Here is a 27,421-nt window from a genome sequence, read left to right on the forward strand (position 1 = left end):
AGCATATGCGGTGGGGGCTCTTCCATTGTATTTTAGGATTTCTCTCACATGTATTCCTGCGTGCACACACACGCTTTGGGCACTTGGCAGCAAAAAGGTTAGCCCCCACTGGCCTAGAGCTCTTATAGCCCATTGCATCCCAACTGCCTTCCTCATTTGGAAGCTCTCTTCTCTGCTGTGCATGTGTGCATGTCCATGCATGCGCACAATCGCACATGTCTATGCATATGCACATTCATGCGAGCACATCCTTCCATTTGGGCATGCATGTGCACATAATTTGGGCACTCAGTGCCCTAAAAGGTTCACCATTACTGCCCTAAATGATGGCACATTGTAATAATTAGGCAAGCTACACTGAATATGCGAACAACTTGAGATCAGTAGGATGCAGACAAGGATCCCTTTGTGCTTTTAAAAAGGGGATGGGTTTTACTCAGTACTCAAGAATTATTTGAAATTCCAAGAACACTAAACGAACAGCCATGGACCGAGATTTTAAAGCAGACGTATAAAAAGGTAATCCGTGTACATACATTATTAAAAATAAAATGTAACTCTAATTTGAATGTATGAATTTAGGTTCAGCTGTATCATCAGTCCATCTTTCCCAGTATTATATATAACTCTGCAAATCTCATGGTTAATTTTAAAAATTAATTATGAGATTTGCAGAGGTTATATATAATGATATTTGAATTAAGATGGTTCTTTGAAGACACTACTCCATCATCTATTCCTAAGAAACTGTAATATGTCAACACTGAGAATTGAATATGGGCCTTTTGCATAACTTAGAACTTTTCCTGACAAGAAGACAATGACTGGGACCCGAAATTCTCCAGCTGAACAGACGTGGGAGGGGGGGGAGTTCTCAAGAACTTCACATGAATTCTATCTGATAAACCTGTTCCAAGATCATTTTTGGATCAGAGCCTCTCTGGAGGGGAGGGGGAGGCGAAGAAGGGACAGCATCTCATCAGACCCAGAGGGAGACAACAGGTCCCTCGCAGGTTGGAGATTTGTCCTCTGAATTGGAGCAGGGGCGGCAGTTTGGCTGCACAGAAGCTGGCTTCCAGCCAAAGCACTGAGCGGAAGCATACAGGAGACGAGATGAAAGACCAGTAAAAAGCTTCATTTAACCCACAGTCATAAATCAAAACTTGGAAAAGGCAAAGAATCTTGAGAGTACAAGTAATATTAATAGACAGATCTGGATTTTGGCAAAAGGAAAGAAAGAAAAGGAACATGGAGAATTGAAACACCAGCCCTTCCTGCCCCCCAAAAAGCTATTTCTTTGAAATAATTCAGACAGAAACAGTGAAAGCAGAGAAGTGACAAACCCACTTAATATAAACCCTAAATTTGGTTTTGGAAATAGAAATCAAACATTCCAAGGGGTTTCATCTGAACTTCTTCCAACTCTAAGTAGGGGGAAAAAATCAAGAAAAAAGCACTACCTTCTCACTGATAACCCTAATCTTGACTGTGTGGGAAGTTTTAATTAACCAACTGCCATAAATCAGAATTTGGAAAAGCAGGAGGCAAAGAGATCAAGATGGCTGCAGCTTCTCTTCTGGTTTTACATAAACTGAATAAGCTAAATTTAAGGTCCAGAACCTCGAAATAAATCTGCATAACTAACTGCAATTTTAGAACTGGACATTTAAGGAAGAAGAAAAGACCCAGGTGGCTCCCGTCACTCTTCCCCATAGCAGTTGAAGTAGATAAATTTAAGGTGGACCAGAACTCTGTAAGAAGAATTATATAACTAACTGTAACTTTGGAACTGGACAACATGGAAAGCTGGGAATTTGAAGAACTAAGTGAAATCATAAAAAAATATGCACAGACCATTAAAATCATTAAAATTAAGCATAAATAGAATTCTGGACCCAGAAAAGCAGGAATTTAAAGAAGAGTGGGGGAAAGATAATGAAGATAATGAAGGGATAGAAATGGTGGGAAATAAAAAGCAGACAAAAAACTCCATTGGGCTTGACAGTGGTATAAGAAAAATGGTAAAGTGGGGGTGTGTCCCAACAAAAGGGAATAAAAAGCAGACAAAAGATGTTTCGGAGGTTTACAGTGGCATGAGGAAAATTGAATTAGGAGATTATGCCCCAACAAATTGATTTGTCCAAATGTCTGTTGAATTGGGTCCTATGCATGAGAATTAAATAGGTTAAGAAAGGGAATTGTGCTTTGGCAGATGGTGTGCAAATTGGATCAGCAGGCATGGAATGTAAACCCTGCACAGGCTTGTTCAATGGGAGTTCACACCCACCTCTTCCTTCTCTCCCAGATGCATACCTCATTCCCTTTCCTGGCACTTTCAGGCTTAGTATCCATGGGAACTGGAGGCCAGAACAGGTGTGATGGAGAAAAGATCAGTACTTACAATCCTTGCCACCAAATCTCTGAAGAGCTCTTCTTTCTGTCCATAGGTCTAAGAGATGCTAAGCAAAATTAATTTGCTTTAAGGTAAAGTCATGTCAACAGAACTGCTGATAAATGCCATCATCCAGATTCAACAATGGACAGTGAACTTGTAAGCAATGTTGCATCCTAAAAACAATGTCTATCCTTAGTCTGCCTGCTGCCTATTACTAGCTTTGGCTGGTATACACCAGTAACCATACACTGAGATTACAGTAGAATGATATATTCTGCAATTGATGCGGAATGCAATTATTCGTTTGCTGAAAAGGGGATCATTGACACAGATGTTACTGCTTATGTTCAAGCAACTGCATTAGTGGCCAATTAATTCCCAACCCAGGTTCAAAGCTCTTCTTTGGATTTATAAAGTGTAAAATAAGTAGTAGTAGTCTAACTTCCAGACTGTTTTGTCCATTGCAGAACTGAATGATCAATAAGCTTATGAGAAGAGGTCTTATTCTATGTGTGCTGTGATTGAAAATGATCTCTTATGGTTACTGATAGGGAATCTTTCTAGAATGTTACCTGCTTTCTGGAATATTCTTTCCCCTGAAATCCATGAGAACTTACTGTACAGGTAGTCCTTGACTTACGACCAATTGAGCCCAAAGTTTCTGCTGTTAAGTGAGTCATTTGTTAAATGAATATTGATCCATTTTACAACCTTACTTGTCAGAATTAAGTGAATCACTTAACTCTGTTAAGTTAGTGACACAGTTGTTAAGTGAATCAGACTTCCGCATTGACTCTATAGCAATAGCAATAGCAGTTAGACTTATATACCGCTTCATAGGGCTTTCAGCCCTCTCTAAGCAGTTTACAGAGTCGGCATATTGCCCCCACAATCTGGGTCCTCATTTTACCCACCTCGGAAGGATAGAAGGCTGAGTCAACCCTGAGCCGGTGAGATTTGAACCGCCGAGCTGCAGAACTAGCAGTCAGCTGAAGTGGCTGCAGTACTGCACCCTAACCACTGCGCCATCTCGGCTCTGCTTGCCCAAAGGTCACAAAAGGTGATCACATGACTCCGGGACATTGCAACCATCATAAATATGCACCAGTCACTACGTGTCTGAAATTTGATCATGTAATGTTGGGAATGCTGCAGTGATTGTAAGTGTGAAATACTGTCATAAGTCACTTTTTAAGTGCCATTGTAACTTTGAATGGTCACTAAACAAACTGTTGTAAGTTAAGGACTACCCACAATGCCTTTATTGAAGATTTACTTTTCCACCCAGGCCTTCCTTGTGAGAATGCTATGGGTGAACGTTCTTTCTTTTCTATTTGTTTTTTAAGTACTGCAATATTGTTGCCTTTACTAATTATTGATATTTGAAGGTTACTCTAAATCATTGCTCAAGAAGCAGCATAAAGTAAAATCGCTTCTTATCCATAAAGTAACTGTACAGGTGGCACAACATCAGAAATATTAATTTATTCCTTCATACACTGCAAACAAGAGCATGCAACTACAAATTGTAACCATTGTTGCCAGATAGCAGAACGGATTCCGCTTCCTCTCTGTATTATCCCAAGCTTACACAAAAGTGTTCCAGGTGAATTGAGAAGTCCCCTGGGTAATGTAAGAAGGAAGAAAGCACTTTTTTTAGTCCCACTGCACAAACGGCTATCCATACCCATAATGTTTAGGTGTAGCCTGGCTTACTTTCCCCATGATGCCTCTCATATTTTCCTATATCAATGAGGCTGTTGACTTCCACATTTTAGCTCTCTGACTCCAGGAAGGACATCCAAACTTTTTCAGACTAAGGAGAAGCAGATTAAAACACACAATCTGTCTTTCAGATAATATTTCTCTCAATCCAGTGTGGTTGCGTAGTACCTCAATCAAATGGAAAATGCTGTACGTCATCATGGAATTTATTTACTGTTTCTTCATCCTTGGCATTTATGACTTTACTTTTTTTTGAGGAGGAGGAGGGTGTGGTAGCAGACACACCTGAACTGATTTCCCTTTCTAAAGAAAAATATTAAACGATGGTGCTACTGTACCACAGCAAATAACTTCAATAGCACTTAGACTTATATGCCACTCCACAGCACCCTCTGAGCAGTTTACAAATGCCAGCACATTGTCCTCATTTTACTGACTTCAGAAGAATGGAAGGCTGAGTCAAACTTGAGCCAGTCAGGATTAAATTCCTGACAGTGGGCAGAGTCAGCCTGCAGTACCGCATTCTAACCACTGCACCTATAATCCTATAACTAGGATTAAAGTTTTTCTTTGAACTGCACTTTCCTTCTCTTCCAAATGTTAGGTGTGTATAGGAAGACAGATACTGTCAAGTTATATACCAAAAAAAACCTTTTGATTTATTAGATCACTTATAGTAGGCTTGGGCTTATCCACTTTCCTAACCAACCACAATTCCAGGAAGGTGACTAAGCAAGATGACAAACAATTGCTCTGTTACTCTTTCTTCATTGTTAGCATGTAGATACAGGCTTGCAACTTTCCTAATAGCCAAAAGCAACTAGAATTCCATGCAGGTGAGCAAGCAAGTTGTCAAAGATTTTATAGATTGCTCTATCCCTCCTTTGCGATTACTAGCATAAAAAATTTAATTCCTAGCTTTTGAACTAAAAAAAACAAGCTCAGAAGAGTAAATTTAGTAGGCGTATTTATATACCGTATTTTTCGGAGTATAAAAAAACACCCTTTTCCATCAAAAAAGAGGCTGAAAATCTGGGTGTATCTTATACACTGAATACAGCATTTTTTGCCTCCCGAAACCCTGTCCCCTTCACCAAAATGGCTGTGCATAGCTTTTTAGGAGGCTTTCAGAGAGCTCCTGGGGGCTGGGGAGCAAAATTGGGCAAAAAATGGCCCATTTTTTGCTTAATTTTGCCCCTCTAGCTTCCAGGAGCACTCTAAGCCTCCTAAAGGCTATCCATGCCCTTTAAAAAAAAAAAAATGGGCCCATTTTTGCAAAAACCAGGCCATTTTTTGCTTGTTTTTACCCCCCTCCCCCGGAGCACTCTACAAGTCTCCTAAAGGCTATTCATGCCCTTTTTTTGGAAAAAAATGGGCCCATTATCATGAAAAACGGGCCGGTTTGGGGAGGTTTGCAGAGTGCAAAAACTTTTTTTTTTTAAATTTGCCTCTTCAAAACCTTGGTGCATCTTATACTCCAAAAATATGGTATACTGGATTAACACCAGTAGTGGGTTACGGCCGCTACGCCCCAATACGGGCGTACCGGTGCCTGCTGGGAGCACCATACGGCACTTGTGTGACATTCTGCCGAGTAGCTGGAGCATTGCAAGTGGTGGATGCCTGGCCTTGTCGCAACATACCAGTTGCGATGGGATCCAGAACCCACCACTGATTAATACATTGTTTTATCCATAGTTGATCAATCAAGTATAAGTATAATCTTTATTGTCTTTGAACTTAAATACAACAAAAGGCACAATTCGTTGTCTTAATATATCATATGAGCCTCATGTCATATAAACTTCATCAAATGGTTTTCATACCACTACACTGGCTTCACATAAGACTAAATTGGAAATAATGATTTGCCATGTTGAGTGATTTAAATAATATTTCTGTCAATCTGTTCAAAATATCTTGCTTATCTAGTCATTTTAGCCCAGTGTAAGTCCAGTTTCTTTTGGCAATTCAGAAACAGACAGAATTCAGCAAACCGAACTAATCACTGAATACAAATAACAAATTTAATCATTATCTTACCCTGATCACATACATTTTGGTTATGAAGCCAATTAATCGTAGTTAATTCACTAAATCATCTTTAAGGAAACTATATTTAGACACTATACACAAAGGTAACCACGACCTGTTATGATCTTGTTCATATATTAAATCCATGATTTTGGCAGGAGGAATGAAATTGCATTTTGATTAAAGGAATACCCAACTTGCATCTCATATTCTTAAAGTTAACATGGAATTGATTTACAATAGAATAGATTGTTCATCCATATAGCATAGTATATTCTCGGCAATGTTTGCAAAGGTTCCCCAGGTTTATGGTCAGAGATCTTTTTCAGCCGTAGGTGACATTCTGCCTTCAGTATGCATACTGCTCAGTAGGTTACAATGTTTACTTGTAATGTCATTCAGAAATAAAATAAAATTAAATAAAGAAACATCCCATTTTCCAATCTGCTTTTTCATATTGAGCACCTCCACTCTATGCATTCAAGAAGTACAAAACAGGAAAGTACTTGGGCTGAGGATTTCTGAACATTGGAATTTTTTTTTTTTTTTGATGAATCTTCACAAGAGCAAGAGTATGAAAGCAAAATTATTTCTATTAGGGTTGTGAAAAACCTTTGAAAAGAGCATTTTGCCAATTTTATTGGGCTTATGCAAAGATCCTTCTCTAAAGTTTAGGCATGTCCTGCAAAAGGTTCCCTCTTGCCCCGCCCCCCTGTTTGGATATATCAGAGACACCACTTCAAATGGACCGGAATTGGTTCACTTCTTTTAAAGTTTCACCAATTTACTCCATTTCAACATCATTCCTCTTCAAAAGGCAAATTAGGTTTTTCAACTAATGAAATAGAACAACCAATACATTCTATACAAGAGGAAACAATTGATACTAATGCTATTCAATGAAGGTTCAGAGTATAAATTCACACGTTTACAATTTTGTGAAATTTATTTCTAAAAATGTATAATACAGAATATTAGGGAGCATAGAGAATATTCAACACATATTGATATATTAGCACTTCATTTCCATTTCAAATATATTACATTTAATATTTAACATAACTTTAGCCACTGTTTTTGAAATGATGCACTTGGCATGCCTTAAGAGAAACAAGTAGCTCTTAGCTTTGAATAAAATAATGTCTATGCTCTGATCTCAAACCAAACAAACAGCAATACAGCTTAGCACAACATCAGTATTCAAATGACAACGTATTTCTTTGCTGGAAGAATCCAGCTGATTATGATCAGAAGCAAGACACCAAGTTAGATTAATCTTATTCATTTTACTTTATTTTAAGTCTATCCTGTGATCTGAAATAGTTTTCTAATGAGGCTTTGACTGTAAACATCTCCTGCATAAAAACTTCAATAAATATACTTTGTGGTACAAAGCTTACCTTGTAATGAATAATGACGATCATCAATCTCTGTAGAAGATTGTTCTTCTGATACCAATGAAGTTTTAAGAGGTTCCATGCTTTTATGGGCATGCAATCACTGTAAGTTCATTTCAAACTGGAAGATGGAAACCTAGAAGAGAAACCAACATTAACAGCAGTCAACTTGACTAGATTTCTCTTGTAAAACTGATGCCTCTGAAAAAGCCTCTAGTCTTTTTTTAAAAAGGCAATTTACCTGCTTCTGTTTGCTAAGAACAGTGTTTGCTTACATTATCTGGATCTGGACTACTCCTTTCTGAATCATAAATCTGTTAGATTTCTAGGTTGTACTACTCTTGGCTCACCTCCATTTCTGCAAAGGTCATTGCCAAAAAACGGAAGATATATTTCTTGAAAAATCCCCCCCCCCCAAAATGTGAAGCATAGATTGGAAAGAGCGATGATAAATTAGAAAGCCAAACTGACAGCTTCCTGGGACACTTTCAGTTATTGTGTCCAGGACAGCAGTTTCTTTCATTTCACCCTTAATAAATCTTTTTTTTCAAAATGGGAACAGCAGGTTAGATACAAAAGTAGCTGAACCAACAAAAGATTAAAAGGTAGCTATGAAAGTAAGTTGCCTGGCACAAGAAGTCTTTCTTGTCCTATCTGTATCTTAGCTACCACAGTGTACCCATACAAATTCTTTTGCAACAGAGTTCATGTTTCAGCCCTGAACTTGGTAACTTGCCTAACTTTTGAATGCTAACACTTTTTAATTAAAAAAAAAAGCCAGATTAAGCTGCTGTAGACAATGCAAAATCATCTAAATGAAAGAAAAGTTCAAGGACTTGATTGCAATAGATCTGTGCGATCAGCTAGTGAAAGCTCTAAAAAAGAAACACACTAAATCTAACAAACTAAATCTAAAAAAGAAACAAAAAGAATCTGAGAACACGTATAGGAGCCAAATAAATCTGCCCTCCACTCACCACAAAAATGGCAGTAAATTTACATTATTTCCTACTGAGGTGTAGCAGATGTCCAGTCCATGCAATGTTGTCATTCTATACTGTTTTGGATCAAAATTCCTCAGTCCTGAGAAAAACACCTCTTCACTTCTATTTGTTTAAAACTTTAAAAACAAATCTCTCTAACACAGACAATCAACATTTAACTGATTGAATCTTTGCTTCATGATCTAATGGAAAAACAGAAAGGCAAGATGAATACATGGAAGGGGGATCTGTCAGCAGTAATTTGGTGCAACAGAAGTGAAGTCTCTGGGATTCAGTTCAGTCATAATAGTAAGCCAGAATGGGGTTTGTTTGGTTTATGGCTTAAAGTGTTATGTAAAGCCAGTCAATTAATGGTTTATTTTTGTGCTATGAAAAGACCAAACTTAAAACAATGTGCAAATTTAACCTAAATCTAGTGTATACTTTGTTCTAAAGACTTGCGGGGGGAAGGGGGAGAGATGGGACTAATAAATCTAGTGAAAAAAATGTTCATAATTATTTCTTTGTGATAGAATGGAAAGTCCCCATAAGGAAACAACTTGCAACTTGATAATCTGGGATTGTGTCCCTTGAAGAAGCAGAACATGGAAGTTTGTTTGTTGGGTTAAATTGGATTGGATTGGATTCAACAGGAGGCTAGTTCTCCATCCTCTACATTACATTGTTTTACCTTATGTTTGTTTTAATGCTATTGAAACACAGTAATTTCCACACAGTTAGGTCTGTTCCATTTGATTCTCCAGAGAGTATTTATTTATGAACTCGCCAAGAATTCTGAATCACTTTATTCCCTTATATGGCCAGAGCTTGCTATATAAGCAAATGAATACTTCCAGCAATACACTATTAATTTATAACAAAGTTCAGATGGGAGAAAACTTCCTTGAGAAATACATAAGAGCAGTAACTAGCTTTCAGTTTCCTTTTTAAGTACTGAACAGAAACTTTGATTATTTTATTAACATACTGGAGGAATCAGGAACATAAAATTCCTGCATAAAATTCCATTATCACTCCTAAAACTGATCTTTGCATGCAGGAGAAGCAATTTTTTTTCTGGACTGTACCACATCATTATGTCCCCGGAGAAGGGAGGCCTGGATGTCTGAAGGTGGAACCACTCACATACAATAAAGATTATTATCAAAACCGTGCCTCTTAACACAATAATTGTCTACATGCAAGAGTTATTTTAATGAAAATACATTTAAATCCCTTGTTGCATATTAGCTACATATTAGTAGAGTTCAGGGAAAACAACAGCATGTGATTCTGATAGTTGTATATTGGAGTTTAATGGACACACTAAAACAAAATCACATGGTAAAGCCTAACTCCCCCACCCCCATCTAGCATTTCAAATAACCACAGAGAAACACATAGTAGGACTACTAACAGTGTATGCAAGGGTTTAATAATATGTGCTTATATCTGAAACATGCCTTATAAAAATGATGGTGGTGAATATTTATTTATTTAAACAATTTATCTGGCCACCCATCTTAAATAACTCTGAGCAGATGACACAAGCATGAAACCTATAAATAAAATAAAATAAAACCAATGCAGCTCACGCAACAAAATTATAATATGGATGAACCTATGCAGAACCAATATTGTGTGAGCTATTGTAACTTTAGAGTTGTGGATCAGTTGTGACTTCTGAGTGGTCTTCAAGGGCAGCTCCATGTAAAGCACTTTGCAATAACACAGCTAAGAGGCGACTAAGACATGAGGCCTCCCCGCCCAGGAAAACATGTAATTGGTGCACAAGACAAATCTGTGCAAAGGACCCCTTAGCCACCTGCTCATCAAACAAGAGCCATGAGTTCAGGAGAACCTCCAAACACATCACAGTCAAAGATGATAAACCACCAGGTGTTGAAAACCAAAACCCCAAAGCCACTTCATTTTGGTTTTTCTGTCTCCCTAAGATAGATGTTTCCCTTTACCCAATCAATAAGTGCTGATTTCATATTAAGAAAAAAGAAAATAAGCACTATATACATATTTGATTCAAAACAGTACCATAAGCATCATGTATCATTGTGGAAACAATACAAATTGCATCAGTTGTACAAATACTTCCTGATACCATTTGCTGTTATTGTTTCCTTCCCATGGTCACCGTGTATTAATAGAAATTCCAAGGGGTATTTAAAACATAAATCAATAAATCTGACTGAGGAGGACCAGCCCAATCAACTTAGTAAGCTTAATGGTTGGATGAAGATTTGAGCCTGTGTTTTGCCTGCACTAGAATAGAATTAGAATAAAATAGAGCTGGAAGGGATCTTGGCGGTCATCTAGTCCAGCCACCCTATATACCATTTCAGACAAGTGGCTGTCCAGTCTCTTTTTAAAAACCTCAAGTGATGAAGCACCCGTGATTTCTGAAGGCAAGCTGTTCCACTGGTTAATTGTTCTCACTGTTAGGAAATTTTTCCTTAATTCCAGGCTTCTTCTCTCCTTGATTACTTTCCATCCATAGTCTGGAAGGAACACAGCAACCATGACCTGATTAGCTATTTGCATAAAGTGTGCCTGCAAGGAAAAGAAAAGTAATTGCACCACAGATAATATAATCTGGGAAAGTATTTAGTATTAGCCCAGTCTAAAATTTAAAAAACCTCTCTATTGATAAGAGGAAAAAAATGAGCTTAGGAGGGAGGCAAATATATTTCTATTTTTCTTGATGGGCAACTTAACTGAGATTATTCCAGGGAAGGAAAAATCAATTTAGAAATCAAACATCAAAATAACAAAATGTTGATTCCCAAAAGTAAGAGAGCCACATATTCCATTATGTTTGGCTTGGAAGCCTGCCATCATTATATAAATAGATCCACAGCTGAAATCTCATAGAGGAAAAAAAGAAAAGGCCCAACACATTGAAAGATTCCCATAGCAAGAACTGGAAAATAGCAATAACAATATTGTGTTTATGGTTTGTCTGTTTATTTCTCTGTCCTTATCTCACTGGATCAAACAAGTGTGTTTTCCAACTGTTTGATGCCTTCTATGGAGGTTTATTGCACATCTACATACTATTAAAAAAAATCTTGTTTGGGTGTAACATAACAATTTTATAAAATTTTATGTGAGGCTCAAGCCCAGAGACAACACAGCAAAATCCAATCAACTTCAGTCCTTTATTTGCTTACACCTATTGGACAGAATCTTGCTAAACTAAAGCCATAATTATCCCCGAGAGATTTTAGGCTGTGGCCACACTGATTCTCCAGGTGCATATTTTATGGCATTAGATAAAATGCCATAAAACTTTTCCTGTGGACAGCTCCTGATGCTTGACATATGCAATTCAACAAGGGCTGTTTTCAAGGAAGAGAGATCTCCGAATACCTTCCTGAATTTTTAAGAACTTTTCCAGTGAAGGCAATACATTAGAAGCCCTACTATTGTTGAAGGTATTGAGGAATTTGGTAAGGCAATATCTCTGAACTGAAATCCCAATGGGTCACAGATTATCTAGAGTTCTCTACAAAAGCCCCTACAATGTACATACACTTATAAACATACAAATATAGTAAGAGAAGCTGTACTGTTGGATGCTTTGTTGCAGTACAACTTAGGACTTTTTAATATTTTACTTAGTTGCATAGTTTTAACTTATCAAAGATGAATTTAAGACTAAAGGTATGTACTATTTCAAATGCTATTTCTAAAGCATGAATTATATTTTCTTTATGCACCTATTTATTAAAGGAAAGCATCAATTTAGCAGATTGCTACTGTACAGAACACCTCTTGTGAAATGGCAGAAAGCTACCTTTCAAATTCAGATCGACAAGTATTTGACCATAAAAGAGAGAATACGTGAGGAAATGCTATAAACCTCTTCCCAAGGAATCAGAGATATCATTTGAGGCATTTAAAAATGTTATCGAAGTGTCATCAACAAGCTTCCCCCAGAGCTGATCTTAAAAATGTGTTTGGAAATTGAAACAGGTGCATATTGTGAAGCCAGACTTAAAACCTGGTGTAAGGTACAGGATTCACATAATGCCAGTCCAAAAAAAATCTGCAGTGTCTGACAATTGCCTACTGGTCACAATTTTTGGTGTTTAATGTCTGAAGATCACCTACAATGAACTTGCTCAGTTACTTAGAACAAATAGAGTCCTTTTCGAAGATGTCCTACTGCCAGAATTTCCGCTATCAAATATATTGGAAAGACTCTGGTTCCTATGTAGCTTTCAGCCTACCAAATGATCTCCCCCAGATGATATCTCCTTTTCTCCTAAAATTGAGGAAAATGCGGCATCTTTTTGTTTAAGGGTTTTAAAGATTTTTATCTTGCCTTTTTTCATATACAACTCAAGGCAGCAAACATACCAATATATATGACTTTTACAACAAGAGATCTTCTATTCTCCTAGAATTGAGGAAGACAATTTAAATTTTTTTAAAGATTTTTAAAATCTTTTAAAAGATTTTTAAATTGCCTTTTTCATTTACAACGCAAGGCAGCAAACATACCGTATATACTCGAGTATAGGCCGACCCGAATATAAGCCGAGGCACCTAATTTTACCACAAAAAACTGGAAAAGTTATTGACTCGAGTATAAGCCTAGGGTGGGAAATGCAGCAGCTACCGGTAAATTTCAAAAATAAAAATAGATACCAATAATGTTTTTGAATATTTATTTCAAAGAAAAACAGTAAACTAGCGGTGTATTCAATGAAATACTTCACTCACCTCATGATGCTGATGTCCCGCTGTGATGATGATGTCCCGTGCAGCCGCGGGAGCGATGTCCCACCTCCTATGACACACGGCACAGTGATTCCTATCATTGGATCACTGTACCAGAGGAGGTGGGACATCGCTATGTGGCTGCTTGCCATAACAAGGAGGAGGTGGGACATCGTTGCAGAGCGGCAGGAGGGGGAGGAAGGGGAATCGTAAGACAGCCCTGCAGTACATTAGAACGTGAGGAGGGGGGATGGTGCGGTGCGCACTGCGCGGCAAACTGACACAGAGGGAGGGGAAACTCACAGGGGCACTGGGCCATTCACGAGTGTCACCCAGCGGCATAGCCCCGCCCCTTTTTCTCCTCCATTTCGGGCAAATTTTTCACTGACTCGAGTATAAGCCGAGGCGGCTTTTTTCAGCCCAAAAAGTGGGCTGAAAAACTAGGCTTATACTCGAGTATATACAGTACCAATATTCCTTCTTTCTCCTATTTTCTCCACAGCATCAAAGCTGTGAGGTGGGTTGAAATGAAAATGCATGACTGGCCCAAAGTCATCCAGCCAGCTTCCATGCCTATGCAGGACAAGAACACAGAGTCTCCTGGTTTCCTGGCCAGCAGCTTAACCAGTGCACCATTAAATGCCATGCTTTTAATTATTTTGAGTGCTGACTTTAAATTTGGTTTGATTTTAATTGCATTAGTTTTATTGTTTGCGCTCTGTATTTTTACTACTGTAAGATATTTTGAGTATTGGAATAAAAAAGGATATAAAATAAAAAAAACAAAACAATCTTTTTCAGTATGAGCCCCCGTGGCCCAGTGGTTAGAGTGCAGTACTGCAGGCTACTTCTGCTGACTGCCGGCTACCTGCAATTTGGCAGTTCAAATCTCACCAGGTTCAAGGTTGACTCAGCCTTCCCTCCTTCTGAGGTGGGTAAAATGAGGAACCAAATTGTTGGGGGCAATAGGCTGACTCTGTAAACTGCCTAGAGAGGGCCGTAAAGCACTGTGAAGCAGTATATAAGTCTAAGTGCTATTGTTATTGCTATGCTATAATAGGGATTCTTTCAGAAAATACTGGTTTGGACTAAAAGTAACTGTAGCCTAAAACAGTGGTCCCCAACCTTTTGGGCACCTGGGACTGCTTCCATGCAGAGAGAGTTTTTTTCCGAGGAGCAGATGGGGGATGGTCTTGTGTCCTACCTGCATCCAGCAAATGGAGATTTGCTTGTTTTGCAGTACTGGTCCATTGGCCGTGGTTTGGGAACCCCTGGCCTAAAAGGTCTATAAAGACAAACCTTGTGGAAAGCTGATAACAGATTGAATACTATAAAACTTTGTGGCAGGACTGTTCTCTGCCTTTTGTAAAGGGCAAACCCAAAGCAAAATAGGGCCTATTGGTATGGGGTAGTGGCAGCTTGCTTGCTTGATTTATTTGGGTACCAATAAACTGCTATAAAAAGCTTCTTCTCACCCAGTTCTTAATGTATATGATTAATTCAGTCAAGGCAGAACAAGAGTTTTCCATTCAACCTGTCTCTTATTAAAAATTCTTTGCTTAAATGTTTGTGCATTGGCCATGCCTGATGCTCTGGGATGTACAATTAAATGAGTAATGAGTTTAAGCTACCCTGGGGTGAAATCTAATAGAGATATTTCTGTAACACCTTGAGTAGATATATTCCTAATGATTTTTTTTAATGCAGAGTATCTTGGGATCAACCCTCCTAGAGAAGTTCCTGGGGCTAGAATTGGTAGAGATATTCCTGTGATACTTCTAATCCATTTCGATAAAGCCTGGAACTGATTGATCAGCTCAGGATGCCAAACATGGGAAATCCAGAGGAATGTTTTGGAACACTGTGCTAATTGATAGATCCCCTCCCAAAACAGGATCCACTATAGTTGTGTGAACAGAGAAGAAAGAAAATGCAGGTGTGTCACTGGCCCCAGGATAGGCATTACATTGTATGTAATTTGTGCTCCTAAATTAAGTGAAACAGGCTACCCTTGCTGAGCAATGCAAGGGAGCCTTGGGTAGCTTTGGAAATAATAGCAATAGCAATAGCAGTTAGACTTATATACCGCTTCATAGGGCTTTCAGCCCTCTCTAAGCGGTTTACAGAGTCAGCATATCACCCCCACAGTCTGGGTCCTCATTTCACCCACCTCGGAAGGATGGAAAGCTGAGTCAACCTTGAGCCGGTGAGATTAGAACCGCTGATCTGCAGATAACAGTCAGCTGAAGTGGCCTGCAGTACTGCACCCTAACCACTGCGCCACCTCGGCTCTGAAATGAAATGAAATGAAGCTCTGATGATGCTAATACATAAAGGGGAATGAGGGAAGGAAGGAAGGAACTAAGGATTTTTTCCTAGAGGTGGTACCAACACACAGGAGACCTAGTAACAGAGTGCAGCCAACTCATTTTGCAATTGGAGGGGTGATTTTTTTAACCAATAAAGCAATAAAATTCACTTGTGCTTCCAAAGGAATTCAGAAACCAGTATAAAAATAACAAAAAACAATTAAATATCATATTAATTAAATATCATATTAATTTTTAATACTGATTAATCTTTAAAAACCGGGAGAAAAAAGCACATTCAAGGGAAATATGAAAAATAGGATTCATTCAGAAGGACAGAGAGGAGAAACAGAGGTCCTGTTGTTATTAAAACAACAGTAAAACAAATCCAATCAAGAAAAATCTGTTGGGGATGCACCATTACAGCATAGATGACCTACTTCTTATTTTTTCCCTTTGCATCCCTCCCCTGGGTACCAACATTTCTGCCGTAGAAATACTGAAGCAAAAGTTCTTTGGGCTTCTTTTGTTCAAAAAGAGGAAGGCAGGAGCAATTGAGAGATTGCCAATTAAAGCACTGTTAACTTGGTAAGCAGATGAGAAACAAGGAAAAGCTACCTTGGTTTTTTTTTTTAAAAAAAGAAAGAAATGCACATGTTATCATTTCACTGAGAATGTTTCACACACATTGTTCACTTTGGCCTGGCTGTTTCATTAGTAGAATTCTATCTTGAGAAAATCACAAGGAATATAATGAAAGTGTAACATGCATTTGCAACTATTTATGTTTTGTTTCCTTTCTGACTGCTGAAATGGGCCATTGAATTTCAAATTGTAACTCTTCACAAGGACTTCTTCTCTTACACCCAGTACCGTAAATCCCCATGGATCTTGTGGGTAGAGAAAGGAAGACATGGGAATGTTTAATAAATCCATTGTCACAGACTGATAATTTTCTGCTGAAGGCGAAGACTCTCAGGATGATTAATGGACCAATGAGAATTTAAATGCCTTATTCATATAAGCTATTTGTAGTATAACATGGCTTTTACAACCAATTTAAATTTTTTTGATGATGGAGATCAAGGATGATTTCAAAAGAAAATAACACCACCAGCCATCATTTGCCATACTCGTTCAAATACTGAAGGTGAATGAATGACAAACTTGACAAGATTTATCAGGCTAGAAAGGTCAAAACTGTTTTTTAAATTATGAGTTATGGATGCTCTTTGGTTTGTAGAAAAAAAGTACATTTGTGAAATAATATCAGGAAATATTGGGTCAGTCATAAAAATAAAGTCTGAGAATCTGCATTCTAGAAGGAATATAGTTCAGTGATATAGTGTGTGTATGTGGAAGGTCCATTTCCTAATCGTTGACACCTCCAGAGAGATTGGGATGGACTCTAATTTGGAGTCAAAAGGGGCAGGTATACCTGGTGCCATCCAACTGCAGTTCCTATCATCCCAGGCAATACAACTGCCAGCTATGCTGACTGAAAGTGATGAAAGAGAGATGGAGTGTACAAACAACACATCAGATCTTATTCTACAAAGATGCTTCTGTAAAAGAGTAAGAGGATGACTTTGGGGGATGAAGGAGAGAGTTGCTGCTTAGGAAACAATCATACAAGAGAGAGAGGAGCTACAAGGACTTAATGATAAAGAGACTATTCAAAGTAGCAGTGAGAAGTTTGTATCTTCAGACTTACAAAATTGTTGTCAGTCGCCCTGAGTAAACCAGACAGGAAACACATCTAGATAAGCTAAATCTACTTTATTGTATAAGGCAGGGACCTGCAACCTTAAACACGCAAAGAGCTATTTGGACCCATTTCCCACAGAAAAGAAAACACTGGGAGCCAATAATTTAAGAACTGGTGTGACTGGGTGGGTGTGGCCAACTCGACATCACTCACTCCAACCCAGTCACATGACCCCAGCCATGCCTACCCATTAGGGCAGAGAACTGGTTGTTAAATTATTTGCCATGATCAGCCCCGCCTCACGCCTCCCCTCCCAGTCACCTCTTGCCACACCCAGCCTTGGGTGTATTGTTCACCCCCCTCCCTCTTCTCCCTCTTCTCCCTCTCTCCCTCTCTATATCTTTGTGTGTTTCTCTCTATGTCTCTCTCTCTGTGTCTCTCTCTGTCTCTCTGACACCACTGCTGTTGCCAGGGGCAAGTAGGACAGGGTTGCATTATGGCTCTGTGTCATAATGGGCTCCAGGAGAAGGAAACCCCTGTCTCCCCTATTGTGAAGCATGCTAAATATCACTGTGCTGCACAAGGCACTGGGAGAGCAGCAGGCAGGCCATGGAGGTGGCAACAGTTCCAAGCCCAAAGCAGCTGGAGGTGAGGGCTGCCTTGAGTGCAAATGAAGATGGAATACTGTTGCCGCACCAAGGCGCACAGGGGTGTTTCGCTTCGTCTCTGGAATATGGAGCAAGTCTCCATCCCCCGCCATCACCCTTACCTTCTCAGGCCAGATGAGGAGTGACTGGGAGTGGAGGGGCCAGCCGCTGGTGGGATCAACCAACAGGGAGCCGTAACAGAGGGCGAAAGAACCGCATGTAGCTCCAGAGCCGTGGGTTGCTGACCCCTGGTATAAGGTTATATAAAGAGTATCTTGCAAGTTTAAAGGTGCAAACTTCCCAGATGGAAAGGATGATCCTTCCTAAGTTTCTTTCTCTGATTGTTAAATGACGGAGGCTTCTGAAGCAGCTTTTCTAAATTATCACACAGCCCTAATAGTGGCTAGCTGAACCAATGGACAGCCTCAGATATTGTCAATCAGACCCACATGTGAAGAGTTCAAGTTAGAATTAATCTTTTGTTTTTAAAAAGTAGTTTTTCATAAGTTCATTTTCTACAATGAGCCAAGGTGCCACAGTGGTTAGAGTGTAGTACTGCAGGCTACTTCTGCTGCCTGCAATTTGGCAGTTCAAATCTCACCAGGCCCAAAATTGACTCAGCCTTCCATCCTCCTAAGGTAGGTAAAATGAGGAGCCAGATTGTTGGGGAAAATAGGCTGACTCTGTAAACCACTTAGAGAGGACTGTAAAAGCACTGTATAAGTGCTATTGCTATTGCTACAATGGCACATCTAATAAAAAAAAAGAATTGCTTGATATATTTCTTGCCCTCTGAAGAATTTCATAGTTTTCCTTTTCTCTGACATTACTGCCACCATTGCTAAGTATGAATCCTGATGATAAATGGAATGAACAACTAATCTCATAACCCAGTTCAATATTTTCAAAAAGCTGAATGACAAAAAAAAAACGGCTTAAGCTTTTCATGACTGAAAATAAAGTGCTATTTACTGCTAAATTATATTTCATCTCTTCCAAAGTTTGTGACCACTTTAACCACAGTTTAGAATCATGTTTTATTGTATAGTTGCTTGGGACAGTCACAGCTTCACATACTATCCAAACTGAGTGGAGAGGTACGATATAAAAGTGGGACTGAGTGCAAACTGATCTTGCTACAAGTGCAGCCTGCCTGCATTTCCTATAGAATTCATACACAATATTCCTATAGAATACATACAAAATTTCCATACAAAATTTCTCAAGATAAATATGGAATGGGTAAAAAAAACAACACTGTCCTTTATTCTAAATAGATCAGCCTATATCATGTTACCATGTTTGCTTATTAGGCTTTTAATGACAGTGCCGGTTACTCAGCTCCCCAAGGATGGCTGGTATATCAAGTGAAGAGGAAATCAAAACAGGCTATAGAAATTTAACTGCTGGGCTAAGCTTGCTCATACTTAGCTTCAATCACAGAAAAGTATGTTGCACAAAGGTTTACAAAGTTTGATTATAGAGTACAGTTATATTTTGATTAAAAGCTTAACAGTGTACAATTGACAGTCTCTTTTCATCTTCTACCTTTAACTGTACATCAATATGAAGGTTTTCCCCATCACTTAATTGCTATGACCAAAACATTTCCTCTGCTAAATTTATGCATGTCAGGATGCTCTTAAAGATACAGAAGCAGGGAATGTAAAAATGCAGTCTTTGGCATTTAAGTGTTACTCTCATAATTCAAACTGGAAGGGAAAATTTAGGATTTGCCTTTAAAAAAAGTTAAATCAACATATTTTTCTCTATTCTTCCCCAACTCCCCAAGTTTACTTCTTTAGTTCAGCAGAAGTCTAGGTAAGCAGCCCAGTTCCAACATTCTCCATTCAGGCAGGACCTTTACACCTAAAGTACAAGGGTAAATGGAGGTATATGCCAATTCAAGTAAGTTTGTCAACTTTATGAATACAAAATATGAGTAGGTCAGGCAAGGGGAGGGGGAGAGGATGAACATTAGCAAACTTTGTCCCCTTCAACTCTGAAAGACAAGGAGCAGCTACTGGAAGAAAAAGCATGTTAAGATCATTAGCTCATCTTTTTCCAATTGTTTCTTGAACAGTTGCACTACAGTTGCACTATACCAGAGTGTCAAACTCACATCATCACAGTAGCATCATGTGACATATCTGGACTTTTCCCCCCTTTGCTAAAGCAGACTTGGGCATGGTCAGCACATGGCACATCCAGCCTGCAAGCCGGGAGTTTGACAGCCCTGCACTATACTGCTACTTAAAGATCCTTTCATTATCAAATCCGTAAATACTGTACAGCTTTCCAGATTATGGTTCCAAGTCAGAAATAAGTTGTAGGATTTGGCAGTATCATTTTCTTTCTGAGATTTCTCATTCACCTGTAAGTCTCACCTACTTTTATGGTTTCATGTTACATATATAGTCAAGTCAAATTCTGGAGAAAGTCAATAGAATATTCCCTCTACAATTCACAACCTACAATTATAAGTTCTGGTTTGAGGGCAACCCAAGTTAGCTCTTATTGTCATTAGTCCCAATGTAGACTTGATGTAAGCAACAGATACATCAATATTCTAGTTCCTCAAAGTAATGAAAAGGTGATACAAGAAACGATGAAGCCACCTATTCACAAGGACTTTCAACCCTACAATTGCTATACTTCACAACAACCTTCTCTGAATAGTAGCTTTCAGATTCTTTGGGTTTAGTGTTCCCATCCATATGAGTTCCATCTCACATGGCCTTATAGTATAATCAGTTGTTTCATCTCTTGACATTTTAGCAACATCTCGAGCAGGATGAGAATGATTCACAGTATTAAGGCCCACTGATTTCAAGAGATTTACTCTAAGCATGACTAAACACAAGTTCCCATCTACTTTCTTCAGTATTTCTTACCACAGCTCCAAATGGTGGGGCAGGATTCCTATTTATGAGTGAGGGAGGAATAAGGTTGAAAAAGAGAGCATTTATGGCACTCAGGATATAGGTAAGGTTTCAACTAGAACAAACATGAATTACTACCTGTCGTTTCTCATGCTCCATCATTAACCATTGTTAACTGAAGTCTTACAAAACCATTTCAAGATTTCTACTGAATCAGTTCTGGTGTTTGGAAAAATTAAAGGCAATTTTAAGAAAGATTGACAGAAGACAAAATGGTTTGACACTAATACCAATGCCATAATAGGGGTTAATTCAAAAAAGCAGTTACTGACAGACAATTCTGGCAAAATGATGGCAATGGGGTCATGAAGAGTTGGAAGCAATGGACAATAAAATTAACTATTGATTTGTTCTGTGTTATTATCATCATATAATTTTATTTTTGTAAGATATCTTGAAAGGACATTTGTTGTCATTTATAATCTGATTTGTAGTCACAGCTACAGTGAAATTGTATTCTTGGTTGACAAGTATTCCCTCCAGTCCATGTAACAGTAATTGCCATAAAGTATCTTTGTACTACCATATTTTTTCATTGCCTATATTTTCATTCACAGCAAATTCCATCCTAATTGTTTCCATTACTTCCTCACAAAAAATTACATCTAATGTGACACTGTTTTAAATAATTAAAGATTATATATCCCATTCACTCAGAAGTTATGTTTCTTGAAGTGTTTGATGAAAAGATTGCCTGTATTAGAATTCATCTGCAATCCACTTTGCCCCAAGACTGCATTTTTGGTCCCCAAATATTTTTACATGCTAAACCATCTTTACTCATTTCTAATCTGCATAAATCTAAGCAATATGAGATTTCTTAAATTCCACCTTGCAGCAAGTAGTGAACTACCATAATCTGTATGTGCCTTTAAGCCAAACTTTCATCCTCTGCCTACTTTGTACACTATTTTTTTTGCTATGAATATTCATATTTATTACATGTTGCTGATTTTATCTGAATTTTGTAAACAGCCAAGAAAAAGTATCCTGCTTGAAATATAGAACAGAAATCTATTAATAAACATTAATGGAATTCACTTCTGTCTTGTTTTCCTAAGATTTCTCTACTTTGATCATTTCAAAACAAAACAAATTAGAAATACTTTCTTTTGCTCCTCCCCCACTACCCCACCACCTTGAAGCTTGGGCCACCATACAGTCTCCCCATAGCTGACTGTCCCTAACAACTATATTTGTATGGGTGTTTTTTTCCCAATTTCAAAATGTCTTTGTTATTTTTCCTCTACCAGTCCAAAACTACGTTGGTTTCCTTTTTTTTTTTTTAACTTAGAAGAACAGTACAGAGCAAGCGTGATCAGTAGAGATGCCCCGTGTTCCACTATCGGAGCAGAGAAGCGAGTTAAATAATAGGTTGGGGAGGGGGGGGAGAGAAGAGAAAGTGGAGTTGACACCTTGGAGAGAACAAAGGCGGCTTCAGACAACAAAGGCCGCCAGGTAAAGCAACCAGCCAATAAAATGCAGGCGCGAGGAAATAGCTCAGCGAAGTGAGGGAGGGGCGGTCAGGACGGGAGGAGGGAGAGAAAGGGGACTCAAGCTAAAAAAAAAAAAGGGCGGGTCGCTCCTTGGACCCGATCCAGGGCATCCCAGGTCCCTGCCAGGCGGAGGAAAGGAAGGGAAGTTTCCAAGAGAAAAAGGCACGCCGCGGGAAGACTCGGTTTCTTCCTCCCCCTGTCAACTCGAGCAAATGGCCCCTTTCTTTTACAACCTAATCTTTCCCGCCCAGGCATGTTTGGCGCCGCTCTCGGGAGAGTTTACAGCAGAGGCTCTTTTGCTGCCCGGGGCGCGCGCGCATACACACACACATTCACACACACAAAAACATACCCCGTAGGTGGGAAAAGACTGGATTTTTTTTTCTCTCCGCCTCCTCATTCAGGGATGCTTCAACAAACTACGAACAACTCGACCGGCAACAATAATAAAACCAGCAACCCCAACAACAAACCTTCCCCCCCCCCGCCGCCCTTTATTTTAAAGCTTCAAGCGGTTCTTTCTCCTGGCACCAGAAACTTGGCGGGCGCGCAAGATCTCCTCGCTTCCCCCCCCCCCCCAACTGCAAGCCGTCTACGCGGGAAGGGCATTCCGCAGCTGCAACGGCGCTTCCCTCGCCTCAGAAGCCCCCCGATGCTGCCGGATGGCGTAGCTACGAATGGGCATCCCCGCGCGGGGCAGCGGCGGCTCTCTTTGACTCTCCCTGGAGAAAAACACGAAGAGAAAAGACTCACTTTTCGGCGCGCCTGCTGCGATCTGCAGACGCTCCAGATGAGCTGAAGGGGGACGGGGACGGGAGATGGACGATGGGCTTGGAAAGGGGAGGGAGCTAGGAAAAGACGGAGAGGGGAAAGGTCTCTGGGCGGCCCCGCTTGGATCCGTCTCCCTCCTCGCAGGATGGGGCTTTGGTCTTCGACGCCCTCGCCGTTCCCTCGGGAGCGCAAACTCCGCCCCAAAGCCGCCGGGCCCGGCGCGTATCTGTCTCCGGCTCCTGCCGTTACAGTGACCGTTTCGGATGTCGGAAGCGGAGATTGCGGCTCCCTGCCTCGCCCTCCCTCTCCTTGGCCGACGGCCCGCCAGGCCGCCCCCGGGAGAGGAGGAATAAGGAGGAGGAGGAGGATCTTTTTCGCTCTCAGCCTAGCGCGAGTTCGCTTCCACCGCCCCCTTTGGCCAGGCAAACAAACAAACAGCACGTGGCTGGGAAGGGAACGGCTGGCCGGGAAAGACGCGAAGGGCACCTGCTGCGGCTGGAGAAGAGTGGGAGCCCGTGGACTTCCCGGGCAAAGAGAAACCAGGTTATGTGGGGGCTAGTCAAGTTAACCTCGGATCAGGAAGGAAGATGGTGGGAGCGCTGAACTTTCCTCAAGACAGGCGCTGCCTGACGGGACTAGCCTGCCTGGAGTTTAAACCGGGTCCTTCTGCTTCTCAGCAAGTGGCAAACCCTGTAGGAGCAAGTTTCTGCGAAGCGTGCCAGAAGGTGTGATCATCACAGGGTGTAGAAATTAACTCGGGGTCGACCTACATGCTCAATTCACTATGGAGAATTCATTCTCTTAGAGTGCATAGAATCCAATAAGATCTATGGAGATTCTCAGTCATCCAGATCGTGGTTGTCCCAAAGGTGGTTTTTCAAGAGGCGACCGGACTTTCTGGGAGGTTTTTTCTCTGAAGACGTTTCGCTTCTCATCCAAGAAACTTCTTCAGCTCTTCTTCAGAGGCTTCTTGGATGAGAAGTGAAACGTCTTCAAAGAAAAACCAGAAAATCCAGTTGCCTCTTGAAAAAGCACCTTTGGGAGAGTCGAATAAGGATCTGTCCAGTTTACTGAATCAATTGGGTTTAAAATCACGTGGGTGTGCACAAATCCTATCTTTTTCATGAAATCAACACCCAAGCTTTGCTAAGTGCTTTAAAAGCTGAGCAAATTAACTTCCCTCAGGTAAAATAGAGACAAATGAAATAGCTGCCAGAAGCAACTGCCAACAGGCTAGAACGATAAACAACTTCCAGGAAATTAATCCAGAATTCCCACCTTTTTTTTACTAAGAGAGTTTATTTTGAATTTTGAAAGCCTGCAATGGGCATGCTCAAAAAATGATTGCCTTGGGGTGTTGATCAGTGGCAAAATGGTACAGTCTGTAACACTCCACCCATGTAAGAGCACTTTGACTCCAAAGTGATGTTGATGTGATGATAGGGTTTGGAATGTGTGTGTTTTTTACATTTAATAGAAGCCAATGGTATGTTAGGGAAGCTGCAGTCTAAACTGACTGCAATTAGTCAATCCCAGAGCTAAGGATGATCTTGAATTGGAACTTTCCATTTTCGCTGCTCTCTGCTTCATTTCATGGAATCCTTTCCAGTTCTGGTTTGTTGCGTATATGCTAAAATTGGGATAAATGGGTTTTCTACACATTTCTCCTATTCAAGGGCTTGGCTTAGAAATGTAAAGTCAGCATTCCCTTGAAGCTGAAAAGAATAACAAATAACAAAATGAATTTTGATCAATCAGAGTCATTCTTAGGACTGTATAGTGAGAGATTTCAAATTATGGCAGTTCTGTGATTAAATAGTCAATTGCTTGCTTTAAAATATTTATCTCCTCTTTGTATAATAATGATAATAAAATGCAACATGTAAACAATTTATTAAGAGATCATCATTTTAAAATAGCAACAAGCAAGGATAATTTAAATTAAGGATTATATAAGAATATACTTGCATTGCAGGCATGAATGTACCTATGATTATTTTCTATGATAATTATCAGTCTCTTTCTCCACCTAGTTGTAATGTTTTCCTTTTTGTTTTAAGATTCAAATAAAACCAGTGACTGGCAAGTTAGCTGCCAACCCAGGCTTTGAACTTCTAAATGAAAGGCTGGTTATAATTATTTTTTTCTCTTTTTTTTCTTTTTGTATCTTCAAGTCTATTGACTCCTGCAGACTGGCTGAATTAGTCTCTCAGTTTATTTGCAGCGTTGTGAATGTGGTTTGCCATTGCTTTCTTCCCAGAGCCAAGAGACAGTGACTGGCTCAAAATCATCCAGCTAATGACTGGCTGTCATATCTAATAATAAATAGTCTTCATTTCCAAGAATGGCACATAGACTACAGAGGCAATGCATTCTCAGGAAATAAACATAATTGGCTGTGGCAGCCCAGCACTTCATTAGTAATCTGTCAACCTGTCTAGAAAACAGAGATCACAGAATCAATGACTTGGAAAGGGTCCAAGTTTTTCCAATGCTGGGAGCTGAACAGGAAGTGAGGAACCTCACTATTTTGCTCACTAGTAAATGGATGTTTTGTGATTGTCACATCTTTATCATAGTTTTTTCCTCAAGAGTGCTTCCTAATGTATCTATCAGCCACAAAATATTGCTTGCATCCGTGCTAAATCAACCAAATAAATAAGACAGCACTTGAGGGACACCAGCATGCTGTTTCCTTAATGAAATTAGATGACTGTGGTTTCTTACACATAAAGAGAAGTCATTTTGGAGCTTGGGATCATCATAGAGGAGGCCTGCTTTTAAATATCATAATTCTAACTTGTCAGAAGGTTTTATTGGGTTTTATTACGTGTGGGCCATTAGTCAGATGAATTCTGAGGTAAAGGTAAAGGTTCCCCTTGCACATATGTGTTAGTCATTCCCAACTCAAGGGGGCGGTGCTCATCTCCGTTTCAAAGCCCCAAAAGCCAGCGCTATCCGAAGACATCTCCGTGGTCATGTAGCTGGCATGTCTAAATGCCAAATCCCCACAGAATGCTGTTACCTTCCCACCAAAGCTGTTCCCTATTTTTCTACTTGCATTTTTACAAGCTTTGGAACTGCTAAGTTGGCAGAAGTTGGGACAAGTAATGGGAGCTCACTCTGTTATTTAGCACTAGGGATTCAAACTGCGGACCTTTCTGATTGATAAGCTCAGCGACTGAGCCACCGTGTCCATTGAATTCTAGACTACCAGTAATTCTGTCATCCACCTTGAATTGAATCTAAATATACACTGTGAACCAGTGTCAATGGCATAACTTTTAAGTCTGAAGGATCCCATATAAAAATAGTGCAGTGGTCAAGTATGGTGTTTGTAGAACAACTGATCAGCAACATCTTACATTTAAAGTTAGCTTATATAAAGAATAATATACACAATGCTCTAAATCAGTGCTTCTCAACCTTGGTCACCTGAAGATCTGTGGATGTCAACTCCCAGAATTCTGGGAGTTGAAGTCCATGCATCTTCAGGTGACCAAGGTTGAGAAACACTGCTCTAAATGATAGCAATGCTGTAAATGGGACCAATATTATGAGTGAGTGATGAAAAAATGCTGAGAAGCAGTCCACCACCATGATTACTTTCTCCTAAAGGAAAAGTTTATATGGAATCAATGGCATTTTGAGCAAGATTTGAATTTCTCAGATTATGTACCTCAATCCCTAATTAAATGTAAGTGTAACATTACTCTATTTGTTTTTACTTTTATTAGCAGCTACAGTATACTATATCTTCAGTTGGTATACTAACTATGCCCTTGCCTGGACAGGGATGACCTAGTTACAGTTGTTCACATGGCTGTTTCATATTTAATTACTGTACAGTAATGTATTCCATGTGGGATTGTTCTTATGCTAGATCCAGAAACTGCAGTTGGTGCAAAATGTGTCACCCTCATTGCTGGGTGAGACATCCAGCCATACATATTTATTATTTATTCATCAAATGCATCTGTCTAGTCTGCCCATTTATCCAATGAAACGCTGGGTGATAAACAGAATAAAATAACCCATTGTTTTTCTCTCATCACCTTGGGCATTCTACACTTTTCTACATAATTGCTTCTGCTCCCACAAACCTGTATAACTACTCCAAAAATGTTTCAATTTGGGGTAAGGTTGGTCAGAACTTGAGTTTCACTTTGGCAATCAACCACCCATCCTTATATTGTCACTTCGTGGGAAAGCAAAACACTCCTGGGAGGCTATCTACTGGAGAATTCTGCTCACTTCTGACTTTATCATTTTTG

General features: G+C 39.6%; 1 protein-coding gene across 1 annotated transcript in view; it reads right to left on the reverse strand.

Annotated features, from left to right (window-relative positions):
- Positions 1 to 23,452, reverse strand: part of SYNE2 (spectrin repeat containing nuclear envelope protein 2) — a 247,724-nt gene extending 224,272 nt beyond the window's left edge. The window contains exons 1-2 of the mRNA XM_087727378.1: positions 23,130 to 23,452; positions 7,555 to 7,687 (exon numbers count right to left, since the gene is read on the reverse strand). Of these exons, the coding sequence (XP_087583504.1) occupies positions 7,555 to 7,633 (79 nt within the window). The 5' untranslated portion in view covers positions 7,634 to 7,687; positions 23,130 to 23,452. The remainder of the gene's footprint in view (positions 1 to 7,554; positions 7,688 to 23,129) is intronic.
- Positions 23,453 to 27,421: the final 3,969 nt, after the last annotated feature.

The sequence above is a fragment of the Thamnophis sirtalis genome, unplaced genomic scaffold, assembly GCF_051295495.1.
Source record: "Thamnophis sirtalis isolate CommonGarterSnake01/CBP01778 unplaced genomic scaffold, rThaSir2_p1.2 scaffold_1, whole genome shotgun sequence".
Lineage (NCBI taxonomy): Eukaryota > Metazoa > Chordata > Lepidosauria > Squamata > Natricidae > Thamnophis > Thamnophis sirtalis.